General features: G+C 41.9%; 1 protein-coding gene across 8 annotated transcripts in view; it reads right to left on the bottom strand.

Annotated features, from left to right (window-relative positions):
- ERBB4 (erb-b2 receptor tyrosine kinase 4) overlaps positions 1-25,332 on the bottom strand; it is a 935,345-nt gene that overhangs the window by 249,891 nt on the left and 660,122 nt on the right. For all 8 annotated transcript variants that reach the window (XM_044432044.1, XM_044432045.1, XM_044432049.1 and 5 more), the window contains 4 exons: positions 19,459-19,577; positions 12,838-12,979; positions 6,704-6,817; positions 2,784-2,910 (listed from right to left, as the gene is read on the bottom strand). In XM_044432044.1, coding sequence (XP_044287979.1) covers positions 2,784-2,910; positions 6,704-6,817; positions 12,838-12,979; positions 19,459-19,577 — 502 coding nt within the window. The remainder of the gene's footprint in view (positions 1-2,783; positions 2,911-6,703; positions 6,818-12,837; positions 12,980-19,458; positions 19,578-25,332) is intronic.

The following is a 25,332-nucleotide window of genomic DNA, read 5'->3' as shown; positions in this document are numbered from 1 at the left end:
TATTGGAGTGAAAAAAATCATTATTTTGTTCTAAGAAGCAAAAACTGCACATTTCCTGTTGCAAATTAGCATCTCAAGTATAGCAACAGTTTTCTACAGTGTTCTTGAAAATCTCGGGTAGCAGAAGGGGGGTGAGAGAAACTTGATTTTGAAGTTGGTTCACTTGCACATAACAGGGATGATCTTCAATCTCCTAGTATTATGAGCCAATGCAACGTATTCATTCTTCCATGCATTAGACAGGGTAACAGGCAAACTAATTATTTGAGAAAATCCTGCACTCATGAATATTACATCACCACTTTGCCAGAAGATGTCCTGAACGTGAAATATCACTTCTTAAGCAAGGTGAATATGTCTGTGAAAATGCTCTGGAAGCATCCATGCAATCCTCCTGCAAATACAGAGGCCTGACAACAGCTGCCTGAGAGCAACGAGCACCTTGAATGAGGGCTTTAGAAGTTTGTTCAAGCTTTGATTTAACATGCATCCAACGGCCCGGTGAAGGGATGCAATTTTTCTTGGCTATAGTTTAATATAACTTGATTTTTTTCTTTCTTTTTATTTGTATTGTACAATTTTATGCATGTGGTGAATTTGAATATTTTTGTTATAAAGTGATTTAACACAGTTTAAAAAAAAATAAGTTCATTCAAGCTGGTTGTAAACCAGGAGTGTGGCTTGGGCTGGAGTCAATGTTAGAGAAGCTCTTGCGGGCCACATTCCAGCATTGGGAGGAGCTAAAGTCAATAAAATGGGGGAGGATACAGAAAAATGCCAGCATATTGTGCTTTAAAGCTCTTCCTGCCAGGAATGAAGCCTTAGGAGAAGCTTTCTGCCCTTTAGAATGGGAGAAGCCACCAAATGATCACATCAGGGACCCTGGAAGGTTGGATTGGGCTCCCAGGAAAGCTGGATTTGGCCCACAGCATCTGAGGATTCCTTCACAATATAAACTACCTGGTCCATGCACAATACTGGTGACAGAAATTTGTAAGCTTCCTTTAGATTAAATGCATGCCAGACAGTTCTGAAGTAAAATCATTGCTCAGTAAATGCATCAGTAGCTTTTGGGTAGGGTTCTTTTTATTACGTACTAAATGAGGAAAGAATGGCCACATGCTGATCAAGTTCCTTGTTCTACATTATACTGATGAGAAAAACCTCTCTGTGCCAAAGACATTGGTGAGCTGCTGCCAATCAGAGCAGGCTATACTGGGAGAGATGTTCAAAGTTTTTGGCCAGGTATGTTCCAATACCAGTTTCTATTGCATGAACAAAAGTGCATTTTTAGAAGAAAAAAAAAAATCTTACAATGCTCTGCATGTCCCAGCTTTGACTGGCTGGGAAGACACTGGGAGATATAAGATTTTTTTCTGCCTAAACTTGCATAGAAACTGTGCCCTACATATAGTTTAAGTTTTTTTTAAAAAATGGTATTTTTACTATCTGTTGTTATAGTGGTTCCCTAATATCAATATGCAAGCTACTCCACCATTATTTAAATGTTAAATAATAGAATTCATTCCAAATGCAAGTTTTTATTCAAATATCCTAAATTCATATTGGGAACAATAAATATATATTTCATTCATATCTGTTCTGTCAAAATTTGCTCAGTTTAATTATACTGTGTGATGAGTGGAATTTCCTTATAACTTCGAGACAGCAAATATACTTTGCAACACTTAATGTTTTCTATGGGCCAAAGAAATTGAATTAAACCTACATTTTCCCTTGTTTGAAGAAGCTGATGCATGTGGCTTCAAAATATTACTTTAATGTGATGCTAACCATACACCAGGAATAATAGTACTTGGAATTTTTCTTTCAGGAGGTTTTCACATTTTGGGCATGACAGTAGCGCACGTGGGCACGCGCACGCACACACGGAGTGTTGCTGTTGTTTTGTGGGTCAGCACTGCCACGTACTTTATTTCCCTGCCTCTCTATTAAACTCAGGCAATTTCTCCCATTAATTTCAGAGTTGGCACGTGTGTGGCTGGCTATGGTTTCCTGTTTGCATCTTTTCCTGGTCCTTAAAGGTAACTGGTTTGGCCAGGCACATGGATTAAAACTAGCACACAAAGGAACCTTGGCATGATGGTATCCGAATTCCTTTTTCACAGTTGTTTAATCAATGTACTGGTGTGCATTGTTAAAGTGTAAGGGGAAAAATGCATTAACTGAAAACTGCAGCAAAAAGTACCTTCACAAAGCCCATTCAAAAATAGCACAGGTCGAAGGGGCAGAGAAATGAAAGGGATGGCATTTACATTGGCCCACCAGCTATTTTTTCAGGACTTCAATGCTCAGGGTACCAAAAAGGGAAGAATTTCATGCAAGTAATAAACAGTAGAAGTCCCTATGTCTCAAAGTCCCTGCATGTATAAAATTGTCTTCCATGAGACTTGTCAATCAATGTCTCCTAGCAACATTGATCTTTTCAAATGAACTTAGAAAGTCTCAACAGCCTTGATCAGGTTTATCAAATGCCATGGCTAGAATTTCAAAAACCATGAACCTGGATTTGAATCCCACAACTTGGGAGTCCAAGAACCCTGTTACTTTTGCTATGTTACTTTAACTTTTCTCATCTGTGCCTTCCCTGCTCTAATAACATCAAACAAGCTTGACCACACTGGGTTTGGCTCACATCTCTTCCCATGCTAGACTTGCATCATTTCCAAGGAGAAGCAATGCTGGCTGATGTTTATCCCAAGACTGAATGACAGAAAAGCTGCAAATTCTGAGTTCTGCAGCTTACAATTCTTTGCACTCACCCATGAATCCCAGTGACAAGGAAGATTAGGTTCCCATTGATCTTGGTGCAGTTGACAAATTTATCAATGTTACTGGAGTCCACAGTCTGAGCGTACATCAAACTTCCAGTACCTATGCCGTCACATGCTGTTAAAAAAAACACACACAAACAAACAACTTTTATAAATACGTGCATTTGTCCATTTGGATTCTTTTATGACAATGAGTTTATGACACTGATTTGTCAGTGAAAAACAGAGAAAATCTACTTTTCCTGGAATCATACTGAAACCAGGGAGACCAGGCCAAGGAATATGGATCAGTCATAGAATGCTGTCAGTCAGTTTAGCTACGGTTCAAGCAGAAATGTAGCTGGATAGAATAAAAGTTTGAAACCCTTCCCAAAGTTCTGAGGACTAAAAGTTATGTGTGCCATATTGTTAGTGGAAATGATGGATCAGAGCTGGGGAGATAAAAAGAAGTTGGCTAAGAAACCCCAGGAACAGGTGGACAGTGGGGATAAGAGAAAGGAGTGAGAGAGGAAGAGGTACTGCTTTATGGGGAGGCAAGAAGAAAACTGGGCTTAAATTTTGCAAGTTGATGTGAGATCATCAGCCAGTGCCTCTAAAGTAGTATTGTTCAGTGAAGAGTGACACAAACCTTGCTGTTAGATCTTTAGGCAAAATTATGCTTTCCAGTTTCAGATAAGGTGATCATTTTTGCAGCTCCCGTTTGTGTTCTAAAAGGTTAACCCTTAAACTATTTTAAGTATGTAAAAGCATAAGGGCAGAGTATGCTAGGAAATGCATGTAAGGAAGCTGATGACACAATTATAAGAAATTAAATGAATGCCTGTGTACTGTGTGTTTCAAGAAAGTGCTCAGAATTTGATCTGATGCTCAGACACAATGCTAATATATTGCCTTCTCCTCCCATGGTAGTTCTTTTTGTGTAGGCAGCCTTTTTCATGGGAAGCACTGCAGCTCAAGCATGGGCTTACCACCTCTGTGAAAGCAAGGTCAAAGAGGCATGGCTATAAAAAGTTTTAAAGGTCATTAAGCTACTTATTAGATCTGATCCATACCAGTAAGCCTTATGGTGCCTTTGAGTGCCTGCTTATACTAGAAGCTCTTCTTACCTATCTTAAGCTCTTGCAAAACACTCATATTCTTCTTTTACCTCACGGCTGTAATATGGATTTTCTTCTGTGGTATATTATTCCACCACTGAGAGAATAAAACTGGACTTCAATAGTCATATTCTTTTCATGATGGCTCACATCTTACCACGGTGTGGATGTCTGAACATCCAAATATGGTTTTATTATTGTTAAATGCAGTAAGATATATAGTGTTCTCTCTAAGGTTTCAGCTGAGTAAACAATGTTTGTTGCCACTTTCATTTCCATAGACCAGTACATTAACTCAGGTTTGTCCAAGGCTGTCCAATAAGTCCATCACCGTTGTGGTTTGAATCAAGCTGTCTGGTTCAGTGATAACTTGTTTGTGCAGGAGCATGGAAACACTTCTTCAGTGCCCTTGGTTGCAGAAGTTTAAGTAAAAACAGAGGAAACGAAGGAGCATTTCTTCTTCGCTGAACAGTTGCCTAGGGTTCTCACGCATATTTTTTCACCAGATATTTCACATCACATCTCAAAAGCCCTGAATTCACCTTCCCAGTCTTTACCACACACTCTGGATGTTTTCCTTCCCCATCCTTAGCCCAGAAAGAGGAGTCATGACATCGGGGGAAACAAGCAAGGCTTTGAAAGGGGATCCGCTGACGGTCCATCAAGTTAGCACCATTTCCACTGTGGATTTACTTGTGCTTAAGAAGGCCAGTTTTATTAACCAAACTGGGGCCCTGGGGGTGTTGCTGTGAGCCATAGTGGGCACTCCTAAATGCTTCATAGTTGAAAGCCAAACTAAATATCCTGGTGGCTGGGCTGTGTGCAGAAATAAGTCTGCTATCAGATTCCTAGGAAGTCCCTAGTTGGGCAAGTGTGTGAAAATGTAAAACAGAGCTTAGGGTAAGGTTGAGCTGACTCCTTTCCTACCTGTTATTTTCCCTCAAAAATAGTTTTTAAATTAGCTTTTCTCTCAACTGCCCTCTTAGCATAGAAGCAATCCCTACTGGAAGGGCAGGGATGGCAAGAAGGTCATTTCTGGTGGTGAATGCAGGCATTGGATACAAATTAAGTTAGGTGTAGATCTCCTTCTGCCTCCTGCTGCTGCACTCTACATAGCCTCCCACTGCTGCTTCACAGGGACCAGGCAAATTTCAGGTTGGTTTCTTCTGCCATCTCCCCTAGTTCGGTCCCATCATCCCTGCTCTCTGAGAATCAAAGCTTTCTGATTGCACGTATGCAGATGCATCCTTTAGTCCGCTGGTCTTCAAGGGCACAGCCACAGTGGGGTGTGGACTGCATGTGTGTCATGTGGAGTGGTGTATCCTCCCTCCATTTTCCAATATGAATATTGAGTGCACGCTGCTGGTGAGCGATTTCACTTCCTCCAACTGGTCTGGACTGAGTGTGAAGCCAGGCATGCTCAGAAGAAGAAAAAAGCATAAGACAGTGGTAAAAAACAGAGTTTTTACACCACCTGGCTTGGAAGTGGGTTCAATCTTAAGGATTGGAGCTCCAGCTAGGCCCCAGCTCCTGAAGTTCACTATTCTGATGGAGTAGATGAGAAAATAAACTCTTGCATAGAATCATAGAATAGTTGAGTTGGAAGGGGCCATGAAGGCTGTCAGGTCCAACCCCCTGCTGTTGCAGGACACCAAATTCCACCCTCCCACTCAGGTGGTGGTCCAGTTTCTTTCTCAGTGTCTCTCCTGTGGGAGAGCCCACCACCTCTCTAGGCAGCTGGTTCCACTGTTGTATTGCTCTGACAGTGAGGAAGCTTTTCCTGGTGTCCAGCCTGAACTTGAATTGATCATTCCATGTCCTACACTTTGGCATCAGCAAGAAGAGATCTTGACCTTCCTCTTTGTGACAGCCTTCGAGGTACTTTTAGAGGGATATCATGCCACCCCACCCCACCCCACCCAGTCTTCTCTTCTCAAGGCTGAACATGCCCAGTTCTCTCAGTCTCTCCTCATAGGGCAGTGTTTGCAAACCCTGGATCATTTTTGTTGCCCCCCTCTGAACCCATTCTAATTTTTCTGCATCTTTCTTAAATCTTGGTGTCCGGAACTGGACACAGTATTCCAGATGGGGTCTGACTAGTGAGGAATATAAGGGAACTAATATTCATGTGATTTGGAAGTAATACTTCTGTTGATGCACCCCAAAATAGCATTTGCCCTTTTTGCAGCTGCATTGCATTTTTGGCTCACATTTAGCCTGTTGTCCGCAATAATTCCAAGGTGTTTTACTTTTTCAATTCTGGTGAGCCACATATTCCCTATCTTGTACTGATGCATTTCCTTTCTTTTTCCTAGGTGGAGGAATAGGCATTTGCCCCTACTGAATCTCATTCTGTTGTTTTCAGCCCAGTGTTCAAGTTTATCAAGATTGCCCTGGATCTTCATTCTGTTTTCTAGGGTGCTTGCTATTCCACCCAGTTTTGTATCATCTGCAAATTTTATTATCTTTCTGTGTACTTCCTCATCTAAATCATTAATAAAGATGTTGAAGAACAGTGGGCCTAAGGCCCAACCCTGCAGTTCCCATCAGTCCAAGCAAGGCCAGCCAATGGTCAGGACTGCTGGGACAGGTGGTTCTAAATGTTTGGAAGGTGCCAAACTGGGGAAGGCTACTGTATCCTAAACCACACTCTATTCCAGTTTCACCACTTTTCTTCCCCTGTCAAATTTCCATCCTGCATTGCGTCATTACAGCACAAAGACCACACATTATGGTTTATACTCTACTCAATTCCACTTCATTCTGTGTTGAACTACATGATAGTTAAAGCTGTAATACATGGCAGCTTACCTTTAGGGCAAATGTCAGTGCATGGTTTGCATGTCTTGATACCATTTTCTTCAACTTCCATCTTGGGGCTGGGACAGGCACGAACACAGGAACTAATGTCAACCACAAAGTTATCTAGAAAAGGCAAAAGGGATTATTATAATTGGTCTACAAAATGCACACAAAGGATACTTGAGACATCTGTTTGAAAACAGAGGCAATGGGGCAAGGTGGATGCAGGTCCTGCATTTCTACCACTATATTTGATGTTTCTTGGTATACATTTACACCAAGCACAGCATTTTATCTTTTAACATTTTATCTAAGCTCACATTCTTCTGTATTCCCGTAGCTTTATGTTGTTGCTAATTTCGACATTCTTTAAAAGCTTCATTTCCCTTGAGATGCTGATGCTGTAACTCCATCTTAATGAAGTTTGTATTCTGGACTATATTTGAAATGCTATTTTAGCATCAAAGAATATACAGTCACAGACAAGCTGGTACCAACTGCTGGATAAAAGAAGACGCTTTGAATTATCTCCATCTTGAGTACATGTGGATATAAAACATGATAGCTGGATATTCAGTACTGAAGGTAATGCAATTAACTTTCCAAAACAATGGCCAAAGGGGAATGCATACTTTTTTCTCTTCAGCAAGTGTTAGAGTTATTTCGAATACTAGTTTGTACAGTGCACAGGTTGATCTATTTAACCAATAAATAAATAAATAAATGACAATGATCTGTGTCAAAAGTCAAAGATCACCTTGTGGATGAGGCACAGGGAATTCCATGATCTAAGGGATATGCCAACATGGAGCTGTCTCATAGGGCAAGTCCACTACAGATCATTGTGGCAGTGGCTCTTCAAGGTTTCAGGCAGGGATCTTTTCCAAACTTGCAACCGAAGACCCTTCCAGCAGGCTAATGTCTTTCACTCGGAAGTTGTTTGGGTACAGGGGAAAGGCTGTGGGAAGTCAGCTTTTGTTTTGATAACTCAGTTGTAATGAAGGGTGTACTGGCACTATGGTGGAAGATGGATGCTCTGCAGGTGTGCAAAGGCACCCACTCTCTTTAACACTACTGCAGAGTATGTTCCATAAATAACACTCAGCAGCAATGAGCCACTCTGGAGGCTGAGAGCTGGAGGCTTAGCGTGATCTCGCTTGACAGGGCTGGTATCCTGATGGCCCAACATGTTCTTTCTGGATGCAGAAGATGAAGCTGGGTGCCTGGTGTGAAAGCTAGTAAACGCTTTGTAAGCTAGCATGGTATGCTGAACCAAAGAGGAAAGTGTTCCTGAATATATGGAGAACTTTTTTCCTTCGCAGCTGTACTCAGCTGAGTCCTTCGGCATCTAAAATAAAAGTTTAGGAATCCTTCAGTTTTGTAAGCTTTTCTGCTTAAAAAGAAATATTGGGTTCAGGCAACACAGTAACCCACACCCAAGGGATGAGAATGGCTTGAGTGTAGGTTGTTCATTCGTGGGCTGTTGTCCCAACATGGGTTGTTCGGCTGTCTAAAACCAGCTGCATTTAGAAAACATGGCTTGTTAACCACAAACACCTTGTGAAGAATATCCATGTTGCGTTTGGATGGTGAGCTGTAGGATATCTACCATGGTTTAATATCTCAGTTGGGTTTGGACCATAGAACAACCCTTCTTTCAACAACAACCAATGACTGAACAACACATATTCAGTCCTTGAGTGAGCGGTCATGTTTTCTGAAAGCCAATCATTAAAATATTTAATGGAAAAAGAAACCAAAAAAGAAAAAAGAAAAGAAAAAGGAGAAGCTTCTGCTACTCACTGTTGAAAAAGTAAGTTCACTGACCATAAAAGGCTTTGTCCAGAAATTCTTCAGGTCACCTGAAAATGTGAAGAAAGTGCTCCTTTCTTTCACAGCCCAAGTTTTCAAAGTATTTTGCCACTGCTCTTCCTGATTTTACATGACAAGTAGTTGTATTTATGTGAAGCTCTAGTTCATTATATCTTTTGTTGTTGTTGTTAGTTGCGAAGTCATGTCTGACACTTTGCGACGCCATGGATAACATTCCTCTAGGCCTTCCTGTCCTCCACCATCCCCCAGAGTCTACCAATGCTCATGCTGACTGCTTCAGTGACTCCATTTAGCCACATCATCCTCTGCCCCCCCCCTTCTTCTTTTGCCGTCAATTGTTCCCAGCATTAGGCTCTTCTCCAGGGAGTCCTTCCTTCTCATTAGGTGACCAAAGCATTTGCGTTTCATCTTCAGTATCTGGCCTTCTGAAGAGCAGTCAGGGTTGATCTTCCCTAGGACTGACTAATTTGATTGCCTTGCAGTCCAAGGGACTCGCAGGAGTCTCCTCCAGCACCACAATTCAAACACCTCAATTCTCCAGCGTTCAGCCTTCCTTGTGGTCCAACTTTCACAGCCATACATTACAACTGGGAAAACCATAACCTTGACTATACAAACATTTGTTGGCAGGGTGATGTCTCTGCTTTTTAGTAAGCTGTCTAGATTTGCCATAGCTTTCCTCCCAAGGAGCAAGCGTCTTTTAATTTCTTGGCTGCTGCCCCTGTCTGCAGTGATCTTGGAGCCCAGGAAAATAAAATCTGTCACTACCTCCATTTCCTTCCCATCTATTTGCCAGGAAGGGAGACAACCGGTTGCCATGATCTTAGTTTTCTTGATGTTGAGTTTCAAGACAACGTTGGCACTCACCTCTTTCACCCGCATCAAGAGGCTCTTTAGTTCCTCTTCACTTTCTGTCATTAGAGTGGTATCATCTGCATATCTGAGGCTGTTGATTTTTCTCCCGGCAATCTGATATTTTTTGATATTTCTTCCGACTGGTGATTCACCTAGCCCCACCTTTCGCATGATGTGCTTTGCATTTAAGTTAAGTAGGAAGGGTGACAGTATACAGCCTTGCCAAACTCCTTTCTCAATTTTGAACCAATCAGTGGTTCCATCTCCAGTTCTTCTTGACCTTCAAATAGGTTTCTCAAGAGACAAATAAGATGGTCTGGTACTCCCATCTTTTTAAGAACATGCCACAATTTGTTGTGATCTACACAATCAAAGGCTTTAGCATAGTCAGTGAAGCAGAAGCAGATGTTTTTCTGGAACTCCCCAGCTTTCCCCATGATCCAGCGAATGTTGGCAATTTGATCCCTAGTTCCTCTGCCTCTTCGAAACCCTGCCTGTACTTCTGGTAGTTCTTGGTCCACACACTGCTGGAGCCTAGCTTGTAGGATTTTGAGCATAACTTTGCTAGCATGTGAAATGGGTGCAATGCTGCGGAAGTTTGAACATTCCTTAGCATTGCCCTTCTTTGGAATTGGAATGTAAACTGACCTTTTCCAATCCTGTGGCCACTGTTGAGTTTTCCAAATTTGCTGGCATATTGAGTGTAGCACTTTTACTGCATCGTCTTTTAAGATTTTGAATAGCTCAGTTGGAATACTGTTGCCTCCACTAGCTTTGTTGTTGCTCAGACTTCCTACGGCCCATTTGACTTCACATTCCAGGATGTCTGGCTCGAGGTCAGCGACCACCCCATCGTGATGATCAGTGATCTTACGATCTTTCTTGTATAGTTCCTCTGTGTAATCTTGCCACCTCTTCTTAATCTCCTCTGTCTCTGTTAGGTTCCTGCCATTTTGGTCCTTTATGATGCCCATCCTTGCATGAAACGTTCCCTTCATATCTCCAATTTTCTTAAAGAGATCTCTGGCCCTCCCTTTGCTATTGTTTTCTTCTGTTTCTTTACACTGTTCATTGAAGAAGACATTCTTATCTCTTCTAGCTATTCTCTGGAATTCTGCATTCAGTTGGGTGTATCTTTGTCTTTCTCCCTTGCCTTTTGCTTCCCTTCTTTCCTCAGCTATTTGTAAAGCTTCCTCAGACAGCCATTTTGCTTTCTTGCATTTCTTTTCTTTGGGATGGTTTTAGTTGCTACCTCTTGCACAATGTTGCAAATATCCGTCCATAGCTCTTCAGGCACTCTGTCTATCAGATCTAATTCCTTAAATCTATTTGTCACCTCTACTGCATATTCATCAGGAATATGATTTAGGTCACACCTGAGTGGCCTAGTGCTTTTCCCTACTCTCTTCAATTTAAGCCTAAATTTTGCAACAAGAAGCTCATGATCGGAGCCACATTCAGCTCCTGGTCCTGTTTTTACTGACTCTATAGAGCTTCTCCATCTTTGGCTGCAGTCAGTCTGATTTCTGTGTTGACCATCCGGTGATGTCCATGTGTAGAGTCATCTCTTGGTTGTTGGAAAAGTGTGTTTGCTGTGACCATCGTATTCTCTTGACAAAATTCTTTCAGCCTGTACCCTGCTTCATTTGGTACTCCAAGGCCAAACTTGCCTGTTATTCCGGTTATCTTTTGGCTTCCTACCTTAGCATTCCAATCCCCCATGATGATAAGGACATCATTTTTTGGTGTTAATTCTAGAAGGTGTTGTAGGCCTTCATAGAACCAGTCAGCTTCAGTCTCTTCAGCACCAGTGGTTGGGGCATAGACTTGGACTACTGTGATGCTGAATGGTTTGCCCTGGATTTGCACTGAGATCATTCTGTCATTTTGGAGATTGTATCCCAGTACTGCTTTTCCTACTCTTTTATTGACTACGAAGGCCATTCCATTTCTTCTGAGGGATTCTTGTCCGCAGTAGCATGCCTGATGGTCATCTGAATTAAATTCACTCATTCCTGTCTGTTTTAGTTCACTGATTCCTATGAAAATTTACTATATCTTCCTATATTGTTCTGCTTTTGACACATGCAAGAGTGACTTACTTTGATCAGAAATACATTAAAATAATTATAACAACAAATTTAAGAAATAATGCCAAGAAAGAGCTAATATGCACATGTATGTACATCACTTAATAACTCCAGTGATAATCATTGTGTGACTGTGTTGTCCAACCTGTTGCACTCCAGTTGATGTGGACTTCAGCTGTGAGGCATTATAGAAATGAAATATAGAATAACAATAACTCAGTTAGCCCCAGCCAGCATGGTCAATGGTCAGGAATCCTGGGAGCTGAAGTCCAAAACATTTGGAGGGCACGAGATTGCTTGGTACTGTGATGACTTGTAATGTGCAAAAATGGCACAGCTTGTTCTGCAATGGTGTTTTCATCATGCATGCACGGATGAAATATCCTTGAGTGTCATCTTACAGTATTTACCCTCTTTTAATCCATATTATTGAGACTCCATCCTTGAATGCAGGAAAGTGTTCAAAGATGAAACAGTTTATCATGTACCCCAAATGAATTATTGAAATGCAAATCATATAAAGGGAGCTTGGTAACACATTCAGTACTCCTCAGGTGACAATTACTTCCACTGTAGCAGAACATGATAAATGCAGAGAAGGTTTTCAGACATGTTGTCTGCACATATGATAATATGTGCTTGTCTTCCTGATAGTAGCTTCCTTCTCTGGTTCCCCAGCAGACAATGCCATCAGGATATAGTTACTCTTTGGAAAGCGGGAAGAAAAAATTTCTCCAAAGCAGCTTACATTGCAGCCCATAAAAACCATTTTAATATCTGGTTTGGCTCTCTTAAACTGAAATGCATTTACGTTGAAACTGACTCATTCTCTCTGACTGACCTTTGTAACAATTTTATCACTGGAATTATGAAGAATATCTTATGCATCCTGATAATGATGAGCCTGCTCTGACTGACATAGCCACACCACATACTTGAACTTCAAGAAAACATCAAACATCAAAGGGAATTTCCACTTGCATTTGAGAGGAAATGAAAATGGGACTTTATTTAACAAAAAGAAATGCTAGACTGGGCTCCATATTTGACATCTGGCAAATATGCAAGTCCGTTATTGGAGAAAACCTGAAATTGTGATCATACAGGCTCTCATATTTAGTAGATATTTTGACTTTATGGTAAAGGGTGTTATTAATATGCCAGCACTCAACAGTGCTACTCTCAGAACAAGTTATAACTTCCAGATATTGCTATTGTAGAAAATAGGACAAAATATCATTGTAATCTCATAATTAACTTGGTTGTGTTGTTGACTTGCTTTCCAATGGCTTCTTAAGAGTTTGATAACATGGCTATGAATGGGTTGGGCTTTGCTTGGAGGAAAACAGCCCTCCCATAACTTACGTGGGCACTTCTTGACACAAAAAGCACCGTAGGTGTATTTGCCATCTCGGTTATTCTCCATCTGGAAGGTGGCAGGATTGTAGACTGAGGTCTGGGGACACTGTGTGACACAAGCACCACTGTCATTAAAGTTCATGCAGGCCTGTAAGACAAGCAATACCGTTTGTAAGATAAATTGATTGGGAGTCCATAAACAGAGGCTTTTCTAAATTAAAGCTGGCAGGAACAACAGCAACAAGAAGCAATGCTTTCGCTATTTGCACACACACCTTTGCTACATTCCACTTGTCCACAGCACATGCCCCTTGTGGGCCTTTTTTGGAACTTGTTCAGAACCTTCAGCTGCACTCTGATAGTTGACTGGGGCTCATTAGAAGGGCATGTGACTCCCTTGTTACAGCAGCTTCACTGGATACCGGCCGGTTTCTGCTGAGAATCCAAAGGGCTGGCTATGATCTATAAAGGTCTGTATAGCTTGTCCTCAGGCCACCTGAAAGACTGCCTGCTCCTACAGAAGCCGCCCAGCTCTGAAGATCTTCTGGAGAGGGAGTTCTTTCCAGACAGCCACTTTCAAGGGCATGTTTGCCAGAGACCCAAGAAAGGGCCTTTTCAGTGGTTGCGTCAAGGCTGTAACACTCACTCCCAAGGGTGGATGGGTGTTTTTCCCTTTCTGTTACCAATCCACTGGCTGGCAAAGGACACTTTAAGTTGGCCTTTGGCCTGTAAGTGGGTCCAGTGGGTTGTGTGTGGCTGTAATAATATTTTCCTGTAATTTTTACATTTGTATTGCATTTTTTCTATTGCTTTAATCAATGCTGATTGATTCTGCAAGCTACCTTGGGTGCTATTTTTAGTTGGAAGGTGGGGTACAAATGAGATAACTTCTGCTTCATGGTGTCCAGGCAGCAATAGCATTTGTCAGTGGTTCTGCTCATCCCTTACCTTTGCCATCACACTATAGATAATGCCCTAGCAATGATCAGAGCAAAGCCAACACCAGCTTTTACTGCAGTGCCTGAGAGCAGAGGTTACTGAGTGCCGGAAAGCAGGGGCTTGTTTGGTCAGGCATTTGTGCCACTGCAGCTGAAGCAGATCAGGGAGCCAGATAACCTTGGCAATGGGAAATGGCCTTCTATGATGAACCTTGGTAGGAGGAAACTGCCTTCAAAACAAGACATTTACCTCCTCCTTCCTGTCAACTAAAGAAGGCAGAGAGAGATCTGGCCTAATGCAAATCCAATAAAAGTGGTGCACAAGTAGGGTGGCTAGCTGGTTCTCCTGGCAAAGCCTGTGTCTTTTGCAGTGGCTCATCAGGTACTACATCCACATCTGGGCTAGGCAGCTCATGACCCTCCAGAAGACAGGCCTACAGCACTCATAGTCAAAGGAGAGGGGTCCTGGGATTTGTAGGCAAAAATATCTGGAGGGACACAAATAGATCTCCTCATCTACATTATGAGGAATTGATGTGAAGCACATGACTGGTTAGGTCACAAAAAGCCTTTGTCAGGAAGCTGGGAATCACCTGGCAAAACCTTGGCAGAAGGAATTACACAGAAGTTAGGGCATGTGTATCAACAGAGTGTGCAAGTAGTAAAGGCTGGCCCTATTTAGATAGATCCCCTTCATGGATCATTGCCTTGCTGTGGCGAAGGGGCTTGCACAGCTCAAAGAAGCTATGAGCTAAGCTGTGAAGGGGCACCCAAGATAGAAAGAACACAGCAGAGAGTTCTGACAAAACGTGATCCACTGGATAAGGAAATGGCAACCCACTCCAGTATTGCTGCCATGAAAATCCCATGGACAGTACCAAAAGACAAAAAGATATGACACCGGAAGATGAGCCCCTCAGGTCAGAAGGTGTCCAATGTGCTACTGGGGAAGAGCAGAGGGCTAGTACTAGTAGCGCCAGAAAGAATGAAGCAACTGGGTCAAAGCTGAAAGGACACTCAGTTGCCGATGTATCTGGTGGTGAAAGGAATGTCCGATCTTGTAAAGAACATTACAGCATAGGAACCTGGAATGTAAGATCTATGAATCAAGGTAAGCTGGACATGGTCAAACTTGAGATGACAAGACTGAACATCAACATCTTAGGAATCAGTGAACTAAAATGAACAGGAATGGGTGAATTTAATTCAGATGACCATCAGTGGCCACAGGATTGGAAAAGGTCAGTTTACATTCCAATTCCAAAGAAGGGCAATGCTAAGGAATGTTCAGACTTCCGCACCATTGCACCTATTTCACATGCTAGCAAAGTTATGCTCAAAATCCTACAAGCTAGGCTCCAGCAGTGTGTGGACCAAGAACTACCGGAAGTACAGGCAGGGTTTCGAAGAGGCAGAGGAACTAGGGATCAAATTGCCAACATACGCAGGATCATGGAGAAAGCTGGGGAGTTCCAGAAAAACATCTGCTTCTGCTTCATTGACTATGCTAAAGCCTTTGATTGTGTAGATCACAACAAATTGTGGCATGTTCTTAAAGAGATGGGAGTACCAGACCATCTTATTTGTCTCTTGAGAAACCTATATGCAGGTCAAGAAGAACTGGAGATGGAACCACTGATTGGTTCAAAATTGAGAAAGGAATTTGGCAAGGCTGTATACTGTCACCCTTCCTACTTAACTTATATGCAAAGCACATCATGAGAAAGACGGACTAGATGAATCAGCAGTTGGAATTAAGATTGCTGGGAGAAGTATCAACAAGCTCAGATATGCAGATGATAACACTCTCATGGCAGAAAGTGAAGAGGAACTAAAGAGCCTCTTGATGCGGGTGAAAGAGGTGAGTGCCAACGTTGGCTTGAAACTCAACATGAAGAAAACTAAGATCATGGCAACCGGTCGTCTCCCTTCCTGGCAAATAGATGGGAAGGAAATGGAGGTAGTGACAGATTTTATTTTCCTGGGCTTCAAGATCACTGTAGACAGGGACAGCAGCCAAGAAATTAAAAGATGCTTGCTCCTGGGGAGGAAAGCTATGGCAAATCCAGACAGCTTACTAAAAAGCAGAGACATCACCCTGCCGACAAATGTTCATATAGTCAAGGCTATGGTTTTCCTAGTTGTAATGTATGGCTGTGAAAGTTGGACCACAAGGAAGGCTGAACGCTGGAGAACTGAGGTGTTTGAATTGTGGTGCTGGAGGAGACTCCTGCGAGTCCCTTGGACTGCAAGGCAATCAAACCAGTCAGTCCTAGAGGAGATCAACCCTGACTGCTCTTCACAAGGCCAGATACTGAAGATGAAACTCAAATACTTTGTCCACCTAATGAGAAGGAAGGACTCACTGGAGAAGACCCTAATGCTGGGAACAATTGATGGCAAAAGAAGACGGGGACGGCAGAGGATGAGGTGGCTAGATGGAGTCACTGAAGCAGTCGGTGTGAGCTTAAGTGGACTCTGTGGGATGGTGGAGGACAGGAAGGCCTGGAGGAGTGTTGTCCATGGGGTTGCAAAGTGTCAGACGTGACTTCGCAACTAACAACATTTAGATAGACAGCACATCAAAAGTTTTGGTGGCGTTTCTATAATGGAAGCCAATTTAATTTAATGAGACCAAATGTGTCAAATTACAGAGGAGTTACTACATGCACAAAGAACACTTAAAGGCATGTTTAGATCGGGTTTAATTCTTCTTCTCATAGCTTTCTAAATACCTCTAAATCCATGTGAGTGAATTTGCTGGAAGAGTAATGCTGCAGAGATACATTTTGCTTTCTTCCAGGAGTGCCCACACAAATGAATAGATGCCAGCACACTGAGAATGAGGGATGATTACCTTACCTAGTAATTTTCATAGCATGATATTATAGGTTATAGGAAGCAGGAATGATGTGTCAGATCAACTCTTAATTCATCATATGTTGAATTTTTTTTAATTAATACACAACATAGCCCACTTACTTCTTCCTAATCCATTGCTTTTATCCACTGTTGTCTTTCCAGGTACCTCATTATCATAATAAATTGCTTAGTAATTGTACAATAAAGATGTGAAACACGAATGCCATACAGCCCAAGGAAATGGTAGTGTTCTGTAAAGACTACTAAAATTAGTCTGAAAAACTCAGCAAAATTTTAATTTGTAGCTATAAACTCTTGTTTATAAGGGGCGGTAATATAGTTTAGAGCATCCTAAGTGTCTGAGCTGGAGTAGGAGGGCCTTTGGGCCCAGCTACGATATTGAATCCATCCTTTTCCTGCCTTTTGGCTGCCTGTTAACAGATTCAATAAACTAGAGGTTAGAGGTGCTCAGCACCTCCAACATCCAGCTTGGATCCCATTGTGACCCTTTGAAAAAGGGCCAATCCTGCTCAGATTTTGAGGCCATCTGCTTCACCTCTAGCACGAGACCTGAGCAGCAGTATGAAACTCTGAGGCTTTCTGAGTATAACGGGAAATGGAGAACATCTACAGTGTTTCCCTGTATGTCAGGCTTGGAGTGACATGTGTAGTCACAGCAGGCCTTTCTGAGGAGTTTATTTATTTAGTTTTGGATGTATATCCTGCCTTTTTCCTACAAAGGGCTCAAGGCAGCTTACATCTCCTCCTCCATCTTATCTCCACAACATTATGATCGTCATCGGTTGCGCGTGTTTTGTCACTCCTAATTTCAAGCAAGATTTCACTGGGAAAGTGAGGGGGATGTACAGCAGACATGAGCAAAGTGACATAAATAAACAACAGCCTTCAATTAAGGACGCTAATTGCCTGCCATGTTCTTATTATGCTTTGAGTACCATTTCGGTGATACCATATTCACGATGGAACAATGTCCAACTCCATGCACAAAAATTCAAATGCAACATTTTGGGACACAAACAGAAATACAACATGTGCAGACTTGAATTTTACCATTTATAATTCACTTGTAATTCAACTCTGAGATGTTACATTATTTTTCCCAACAACACTTTTAATCCCAATCTGACAAGTGTGTGTCCTGGTTAACAAAAGCAAAGCAAACCAAACCAAACTCCATGAAACAACTAACTAAAACATCAGCAAATACAAAATAAATAAAAATGCATGTATCACTGATAGTTAAAACATTGCAATAAATAATATAAGCTAGCAGGAATTAAAAGCAGACTGAAGCTTTTTTTAATTAGGTTGAAATTTAGTCATAGTTAGATAGATTGGGTTAGACTGACATTTAGTCATAGTTAAATTGGACCCATGGAAATGCATGGGGCATAATGAAAAATCCCACTGATTTCAATGGTTCTGCTCTAGGAATGCTTACATCTGACTATAATTCTATGTATTTAAGGCTCATTTAAAAACAGCCAAGAAAAAGGCCAGGTGTACCTCCTATAGAAGGCCATTCTATGATGATAGGGCTACCACTTAAAAAGTCCCACAGGCCATTAATGTTTTAAAGGTAATTTAAACCAGGCTCAGAAACACATCAACAACTGACACAGCATGTACAGCTATATGTTTATGTGTGCATATATATGCACAGCATGTACATTGCTATACGTTCTGATTGATGAGGCCCTGCAAGCACCTAGACTGCCATGTTCCACATCAACTGAAGCTTCTGAACTGGATTATGGCATTCCTGATAACTGACATTCCCTGTGTTTCCATAAGGAGTTTGGAGTCCAGGAGAACCCCAAAGCTGCACACTTGACCTTTTGGGGGATTGCAGTCCCATCCACAACTGTCTTTGTATAGGTTAGCTGATTTCCCTATTCACAGAATTATGACTATGTTGCATATATATCCTGCCCCTTTGCCCTTTTTCTCCTGCAGTGAACCCAAGGCCACTGGGTTCTCCTCCACTCTGTTTTTCCTTGCACAATGGTACCTTTGTGAGGTAGGTCAGGCTGAGGCTGTGACTGGCCCAAAGTCACCCGGTGAGCTCCATGGCTGAGTGGGGACTAGAACATGGATCTCCTGGGTCCCCACCCAACACTCCAACTACCATGCCACACCGACTGTCCAATCTTATCTCAGCTTGTGTGCCCTCAACCATTCCAAATGGACACCTTTGCACAGTGCAGAGAGAAAGAAGGAAAAAAATAGCTCCCTCTCTCCCATGTTCTGGCCTGGCCAGCATGAACTGGTTGGACTGTAGATTGGTAGATCGTCTTGTCACCAAAAACTCAGAACTCCATTTAGGATTCCTCTGCTGGGCCGTGTTCAGATGCTCTCAGAAATAAGTGTGACCTATTTCTTTTAACATTTAAGTAACGTATCTTTCATTCTGTTCCTAGGAAATCATGACGATGGGGTGTGTGTGTGTGTGTGTGTGTGTGTGTTGTTTGAATCAAACTTCCGAGTGCTTTGCCCACATCCTGTAAATGTTAATTTTAGGGAAGTAAAAAATATATTTTCACTTAAGATAAAAATCGCACCAATTAGCATATAAATGGTTTCAAATCTCTATTTGCAAATCTCATAAATGTTTTAATGGGTGGAATAAGCTGATAAGTAACAGAAATGTAATGGGAAAATATGAATGGTAAAATGTCTAGTGAATATCTTTCAGTGTAAGTGCAGTATAATTAAACTACCCCCCAAAATGTATATTAGGAATTCCTTGGAGTAAAGCATAAGGATGAAGAGAGCTACTGATGGATGGAGGGAAAAAGAAACATACAAAGCAGTCAGTGTCTTTGGGTCCCGAGCAGCCTCCTGCACATTCCCGGTGGCAGCATTCGCTGACAGAGCGTCCGTAGCACCGCCCATCACATTGCTCAGCACACACCATCTTCGTTACTAGAGAGGGTGGAGAAAGCACAAAATGATCAGAATAAAACATGCAGCCCAGAGCCAAAGCTGAATGCCATCAACTGGGACAACAGGAGAGGAAGAAAGCGTCCTTGGCACCTAGCCACTACAGATCTGACTATGTCTTTACGACATGCTTATGCCCAAGCTGACTAAAATGAGCTTCCTTCCAACTAAAGAAGATACCAGACATGTTTGTGTATGTGTGCTTTTAATTTATTTTTATTGTACATTTCACAAACCAAATGAAAACACACAATTAGAGAAGGGGGGAAAAGGATAAAACAGATTAAAACATTGTGGGTTTTTGGATATGGGTTTTTTCCCCCAAAATTATGCATATTGTTGAGGAAAGGATTAACTAGACATTGAAGAAAGGGCTAAGAAGAGAGAGCAGAGAAAATGTTAGGGAATGTAGTTGGCTGCTGCACCCCAGTAATGAGAAAAGCTTTGCAAAGCGGCATTGTTGATAAAGGCGAAACAGCAATCAGGAAATGTAACCTGCTTGTATTCCTTGTGCTCCAAAACATGAATGTATGAGTCATACCTGCAGTAAAACTGTTAACTGATCAGGTTAAAGAAAGTGTGCCAAAAGCATAGAAAGCATGTTACATTTAGCACTGTTCTTTGTTATTACTTCTTAATAGCATTGACTGCTTGTATGTAAGATAATAAAACTTCCTGTTAGTATGTTGTGTTCTAAGTACTCTAATTTTGTAAGGGCTTCCATAGTCAAAACCTGCTGAGCATCACACACACACACAGTATAATTTATGAGCAATATTTAGCTACAGTTCCCATCTATGGAACAGCCTCCCCACAGTGACCTACCTGGCACCAAACTTGGTGTCAAGTTTTTAAAGATTTATGTGGCTACCCAGGGGCTTGGGAGGATTACCCATCCCAGGTATTTTTTACAGGGTCATTATTTCCCGTTGGGTTTTGACTGATTTTTTAATGTTTTTATGATGCTTTATTATATTTTATTATTTTGTTGTTATGGATTGTTGTAAACTGACCAGAGAGTTTTGGCTGTAGAGCAGTATAAAAATAAATAAGTAATACTGCTTTACATTGGAACAAACTTGCAAGTAGTTTACAAAAGCACAAAAGCATAAAAATGCATGCACACACGCACAAATATTAGAAGTTTACTTCAAAGCTGAAGAAACAAGTTCAGTTTCAGTGAAAGGCCTAACGCATGTGGTCCTCGGGGCCTGGAGTCCTGCAGACCCTGCAGAGAAGGCCTCCCTTCCGCTTCCAGCCGTACAGAACCCACCCATGTAACAACCGTAGATCTGCCCTAGACAACAAAGGCTCCCCTGAAGATCACAACAGCCTGCAAGGTCAGAATAGCGAGAGGTGTTCATTTATGGCAAATCCATGCACTTGTTTTCTCGACATTCCCATCTTGTGCCCTAGAATTCTTGTTTCACACACTCATCATCGACCCTAAATAAACATTTCTTTAAAGATATAAACTAATGGTAAAATTGTCCATTCTAAATTTACATGTCCTTCCCAAAATATCTCTCTAGAGACATGTGCAGATACACAAGTGAAAGAACCCGGGATTTTGTTATGTTTCCTTTCTTCTCTTACATGATCCTCCTCTTCTCCTTTTTATATTCACAGCAGTAACCTTGTGGGGTTGGTCAAGCTAAGAGTCAGGGATTGAATCACAGTGATACAGTGATCTTCATGGATGACTGGGGACTTGAACCAGTGTCTCCTGACTCCCTGTCCAACATGCTCCGGAGGGCCTTGATTGCACTGTGGTTTGTTATCCTAAATGTAGTAAGCCTGGGGAAATCCTGACACCTTATATGAGTAGGAGAGAGCTACAGAGGAAGCCCATCCTTATATGATAAGCTTATCACAGTTAAGCAACCAGCCCTGTTGCACCATCCATCATATTCACAGGCAACCTTCACATGCCCAGGGAATCAGATAATAGTTTCAAGTGAAAAGAATGAAGAATGAATAGTTTCAAGAGCAAAAAAGAAAGAGAACAAAAGAAGAATGCTTCCAAGCTCCTATGTGGGTGACTCCTATGATGACCTATGTTTCTATCAAATTGGTAGTTTTATATTTTAAAATGTAGGAAGGTTCACACACACACACATGCACGAATGCACATATAAACAGCAGCCTGTTACTCTTAAACAAAGTGATCAGTTTTTGAAACCTTTACCTTTTATGGCAGGCCTTCAGCTACTATTTTTAGGCAAACTTAGGGAGCTCCCTACAATTTCAGAGCACCGTGATCAGATGTTTCCATCTCTCATTTCTTGGTAGGTACATGTGTGGTCAGAGAGCAGTCTGGTCATAGTTTAGACCATCCAACATGACAGGAAGCTTATGGGGTGCAGACACAGATAATAGATTTGTGAGCTGATCAGCTCATCTTAAGCACAAGCTCCTCTTATTCAAGGCTCCTGAATACTTCTCTAGCTTGGATTTAAAATCTGAGGCCCAAGGCAAATCAGCTCAGAAATTAGCAAAGCTATTTACTTACTTATTTGCTTTTACATAACTTAGTTTATTTTTTAAGCAAATATGATTCTATCTCAAAGGACATCATACATCTTTAGCTCTGCATTACCCAGACTGTCTGTCAAGTCCTACCTATGTCACATCACCAGGAAAGGTGGCAGGCTTCAGTGAGCCTCTGCCCTTGCTGGGTTTGCTCCAAATGGGCCAGGCTGTGGGGCAAGAGGCCATGAGTGAGTAGGGAGGGCCAAACCAATGGCTGAGTTCCAGAGAAGACAGTGAGTGGAGGCAAAGCAAGGCAGGTCTGTGTGGCTAAAGGAGTGAAAAGTTGTGCAAAAAGGAACCAAGCTTGCAGCAATAGTTGCTGTTGTTGTTAGTCGCAAAGTTGTGTCCGACCCATCGTGACCCCGTGGACATCATTCCTCCAGGCCTTCCTGTCCTCCACCATCCCACAGAGTCCACTAAAGTTCACACCAACTGCTTCAGTGACTCCATCCAGCCACCTCATCCACTGCCGTCCCCCTCTTCTTTTGCTGTCAATTGTTCCCAGCATTAGGCTCTTCTCCAGGGAGTCCTTCCTTCTCATTAGGTGGCCAAAGTATTTGAGTTTCATCTTCAGGATCTGGCCTTCTAAAGAGCAGTCAGGGTTGATCTCCTCTAGGACTGACCGGTTTGATCGCCTTGCAGACCAAGGGACTCGCAGGAGTCTCCTCCAGCACCACAATTCAAAGGCCTCAATTCTTCAGCGCTCAGCCTTCCTTATAGTCCAGCTTTCACAGCCTTACATTGCAACTGGGAAAACCATAGCCTTGACTATACACACTTTTGTTGGCAGGCTGATGTCTCTGCTTTTTAGTATGCTGTCTAGATTTGCCATAGCTTTCCTCCCCAGGAGCAAGTGTCTCTTAATTTCTTGGCTGCAGTCTCTGTCTGCAGTGATCTTGGAGCCCAGGAAAAAAAAATCTGTCACTACCTCCATTTCTTCCCCATCTATTTGCCAGGAAGTGAGAGGACCGGATGCCATGATCTTAGTTTTCTTAATGCTGAGTTTCATGCATCAATAGTTAAGCAAATGCAAAAAGCAAACCCTTTCTGGAGTCAGTGGAGAGGCAGCTGAAAATGTTCCATCATTCACAATGTGAGAGTTCACTGGGCAAGAGTAGTGATGATCACACAATTCCCCCAGTCCAAATCACCTAGCCTGAGTCTGCTGCATCTTGGATTCTCCATCAGTCCAATTTTTATTGCTGGATTTTGTACAGAAAACTCTGCATGGGCAGTTTGCTCCAGTATTTACTTCCTTCAGTTCATTTGTGTGTTCCTACTTACACACACACACACACACACACTTCGTTAAAACATTCCAAAAAACACAAATTTATGTATGATTGTACCAAAACTGCCTTGTTCATTGATAAAAAGTGCACACCTTTCCTCACAGAAGCAAAAGTGATGTACCTGCATTCAAGATTTTTTTGGTAACATTTTATGAACATGCAGGAACACAGAGCCTAATTTATCTGCAATATCTCTAACTGGAAAATATTTTTTAGAAATCAGGAAAGGGCTGGGGATGGGAAGCTCAGTCATGATAATGAGTCGCATTTATGATGTCACGTGACAATGGCAGCACACAGGATTAGTCAGTTGCATGTTGTATTCTTTTAAAAATGATTTTAAAAAACCTCATCAAACCATCTGAAGTCCTTCTAGTTAAACATTTGAATATGGAAAGCTTTCCTGAGGTGATGGAAGATAATGTTTATATAGGATGATGCCGTGTAATTATAAGCATGCCGTGTACTTATTACAGAGCTTTTAAATTGTGCTTTGGTTTTTTGTGACCTACCTGGAGGTGGGCAGTGCATATTTCTGCAAATAAATACAAATGCATATGTAAAGTGTTTGTGTGGGCATGACCTCCGGCAGGCCTTCAAATATTTATTTGCCATATTTATATACTACACCACATCAAAACAGATTCCAGAATGGTAAACAATCAACAGACAAAAGAATGAAATGAAATGTTAAAAATGGAATGTCGATAGAACTGTGGCTGGTTGGTCAAGGAAGGTTCCTAAGAGAAAGATTTCTTCAAGGGGTGAAGACAACACGGTGTTGACATGAGCCTGGCTTCCAGAGGCAGGGAGGTCTGGAGAAGTGGTGCTGCCACCCTAAAGGGTCCTCTCCTGTTGGACTCCAGTCCAGCCAAGGTCCTTGTGGAACCACCAAGAGCATGTCCTTGGATGCCTGCAGTGACCTGGCTGGTTGATAGGGGAGCCGGAGCTCTCTCTCAGGCACTGGGGCTGTCCATGGTAGAGTTGAACACAGTTGGCCCTGTAACGTATGTTTACAGCACTGAAGAACTGTTATTAAATAAACTTGACTGTATGTGGTTGTGTGTAAGGGGGGTGGGGGAGATCAGAGAACCAGTAAGTCTTGTGGCGACTGTAGTTAACACATGAAAGCAAGATCATTTGCAGCCTTCAGACAGGTGTTCCTCCAGCAGCCTTACCTCCTATGTCCCTGCCTTTTGTCTCCCTACGCAACTTCAGCCTAGAAGCACCCAGCCCTGCAAAGAGGATTAGGGCCCAAGCTCACTGTTTCATAAAATGAAAGAAAACATGAGCCAAATTGGAAAGCCAGAACCATACTTTATTGAGCTAATTAGCGAGCCTGCTATAGGGTTGGGGGATGCTGCTGGGCCATATTCATAAAATATGCAAAGATGGCTTATGCAGGTTAAACACTCTTGTGTCCTGAACTCCCAGGAGGGCTAGTGATTTAAAAATGAGCAGTCAACAATCAGGCTGCACTCTTTAAGGTAATCATTAAATGGAACCTCTTGAACTCTCTACCCAATTTAAATATGATTCACTCTTTAATGATTCATTACATGAAAAACAAAGCAAAACAAACTCTAAAAGAAATATTCTAAAGTGTGCAAAAATTAAAAAAGAATGGAAAAGTGAGCTGCAGACTGTATTTGTTTGTGTCAATGGAAAGATGGAACATTGTACTCCAGTAATGCTATATATACATATAATATTGATAATTTCAATTTCATTTCTCGCCCATGATATCCTTAGCAGTGCTCTCTGGTTGCCCATCCTCACATTATATTGCTGACACACTTGATTTACAGCTGGGTAACAGAATAAATTGCTCAAAGGAAACCACTGGACTCCCAGCCATAAAGAGATTTGTAAAATCTCTCTCCTTCCATGCTTATGCCAGATCACAATTAATC

Source organism: Varanus komodoensis, unplaced genomic scaffold (assembly GCF_004798865.1).
Source record: "Varanus komodoensis strain SLA01 unplaced genomic scaffold, ASM479886v1 scaffold23, whole genome shotgun sequence".
In the NCBI taxonomy this organism is placed as follows: Eukaryota; Metazoa; Chordata; class Lepidosauria; order Squamata; family Varanidae; genus Varanus; species Varanus komodoensis.
This window is presented reverse-complemented; position numbering and strand designations above follow the sequence as displayed.